Here is a 2,366-nt window from a genome sequence, read left to right as displayed (position 1 = left end):
GGTACATTTAATAATAATAATAATAATGGATTGGGTTTATATAGCGCTCTCCAAGGCACCCAAAGCGCTTTACAATGCCACTATTCATTCACTCCCACATTCACACACTGGTGGAGGCAGCTACGGTTGTAGCCAGGCTGCCATATCGCGCCATCGGCCCCTCTGGCCAACACCAGTAGGCGGTAGGGTAGATCTATCATATGACACTATATTGTCCAATATCATATGGCATTATATTATATCATAATATGTTATATTATATCCCCTTTCACATTAGAGCCACAACAGGACCCACAAGAACATGGGAACAAGTAAAAGTGGAATACAGGAGTATTCTACAGAATGGTAATATTTATCTCTTAGATTGCTTTTCGTCTCTTGGCAAGGTAATACTGGCCTGTAATACTCTGTTAGTTTGTTCATAACAGCAACCAAGAAAAGGGCAGAGGAAAAAAAGACAGGTGGTGGTCCTGCACCCCCTCGTCAACAAGTTGGTTAAGTAAATAATACCCTCACGGGAATATCGATATCTCTCAATGAGCACACTGTCGCGCTGAGCTAAAGGATCCTGTCTGTCCCGCAATATACGCTGAATTCTGAAAACTCTCCTTATCAATCTTGCACCTTCCGCAGGACATGGCTGCGACAGGCTTCCCAAATCCACCTTCGCTTTTATAGCCGTGGTCTCTCATCTTGATTACACGAAGTAATTTACAATTACTACTCTGAAATATGAATTACATCTGTAATAATCACATACATGTAATAGAATGTTAATAGTTCATTTCCCTTTTTTAGGAAATGACCTGTATGTATCTGTGTGACATCAATACAAGGATCAAGTGCTGCATTATCTTTAGTTACATTGATGTTATTTATTTATGGTGAAACAGTGGTGGAATATCGCTGTTGCTTTCGTATAAATGAAGCGGACATACCTGCGTGGCCGCGATCTAATCCTGTTTACATAAAGTAAATCTTGGATGTGTCATTTGATCTTGGATGTAGTAAGCGACGTACGAAGAACAGGCCCCAGCTCTCTGAATCACTGAAGAAAATAAATAAATACATCACAATAATGGTTTTGCAGTCAAAGTGTGTTCTTAAATCCAATTAGCACTTTTTATTTACTTGGGTTATCTTTGTCTAATATTACAATTTGTTTGATGATCTGAAACATGCAAGTGTGACAAGGTTGCAAAAAAAAAAAAGGAAAACTGATGACATAAATAAAATGTAAGCACCAAAACAGTCTATGCAAGTTTTTCCTGAGAAACTTTAAGTAATAATTTATTTAATACTAGTTTATCAACAGTAATGATTGCTTTTATCTCATCATCTGCTGACACATTTATAAAATGAAACTGAATTAGAAGAATCCCCGGTAGAAATGATTCCTCTTCTGCTTAAAGCCGTCCTTCACCACCTAGTCTAAAGAAACTGTCCAAACTCCAGCCTGCTCTCCTAACTGGAATATCTGAAGTAGAGGAGACAAGAGCAGATTCCAGACGGGTTGTTGCAGAAATCCTGTTAATTCCAAAGTATTTCAACTTTTTCCTGCAGCCTGCTGTTACTGATTTATTAAGAGTCGCAACATTAGTGGCTGTAGCTCCAGCACCTTCTTCCCATGTTATGCTGCTCCGCCACAGCAGTTATTTGGGACACATATGAGACTGTATACCACCACAATTACAGCAGTTCCAGTACTTCAGTAACCTGTGCTTTTACTCTGACCTTCAGCTAGCTTTTTTACCATTTTCCATACCATACCAGCTTTATTTATAAAGCACTTTACCCACTTTAATTTCCATCAGAAATTTTTAAAGATTTGAACGTTCCTTTCAGGGCCTGGTGCTTTCTGATTGTTCTCCTAAAGTAGTGTCAAATGTCCATCTGTCCATCAGAGCTTGTGAACTCTTTCAGTTCAAAGGGGCAGACAGCTGGAGAGTGGTGGAAAGGTCTGCAGCATTGTGCATCATATTGTTATCCTCTGTTATGGCGTGAACAGTAGAACTGCCTACCAAAGACTAGGAACTGATTCTCTGTAAAACCACTCTGGATCAGGACTGCTATTGTCACATTTGTTCCTTTTAACCCATCCAGCTGATTGGTTTGTGTTGATCTAAATAGACTGGCACTCTAAATAGAATAACACCCCTCCCTGAAAGCTAAAGCTCCTGTATGTCACAAATCCCGTCAAGCTTACCTGTCATCACTGGAAGAAGATCTCTGCTTCCTATGACTGTCACGTGAGTGTTCTGGCATGTTTGTCTGATCAGGTTGTCTGTTTATCATTTAACTTGTCATTTTGAACTAAGGCTGTTCGATATAACGATATATATCGGATGACGATATAAAAACATCTA

At 39.3% G+C, this 2,366-nt stretch overlaps 1 protein-coding gene across 8 annotated transcripts in view; it reads left to right on the top strand.

Annotated features, from left to right (window-relative positions):
- Positions 1-2,366, top strand: part of ttll4 (tubulin tyrosine ligase-like family, member 4) — a 31,194-nt gene that overhangs the window by 17,193 nt on the left and 11,635 nt on the right. For 7 of the 8 annotated variants that reach the window (XM_042214046.1, XM_042214047.1, XM_042214043.1 and 4 more), the window contains one exon: positions 2,202-2,249. The exons of the other annotated variant lie outside the window; for it this stretch is intronic. In XM_042214046.1, coding sequence (XP_042069980.1) covers positions 2,202-2,249 — 48 coding nt within the window. The remainder of the gene's footprint in view (positions 1-2,201; positions 2,250-2,366) is intronic. 8 annotated transcript variants of the gene reach the window in all.

Source organism: Haplochromis burtoni, unplaced genomic scaffold, assembly GCF_018398535.1.
Source record: "Haplochromis burtoni strain Fernald_Lab_line unplaced genomic scaffold, NCSU_Asbu1 Contig_511, whole genome shotgun sequence".
Lineage (NCBI taxonomy): Eukaryota > Metazoa > Chordata > Actinopteri > Cichliformes > Cichlidae > Haplochromis > Haplochromis burtoni.
Note: the sequence above shows the minus strand (reverse complement) of the source record. Positions and strands in the feature narration are given on the sequence as shown.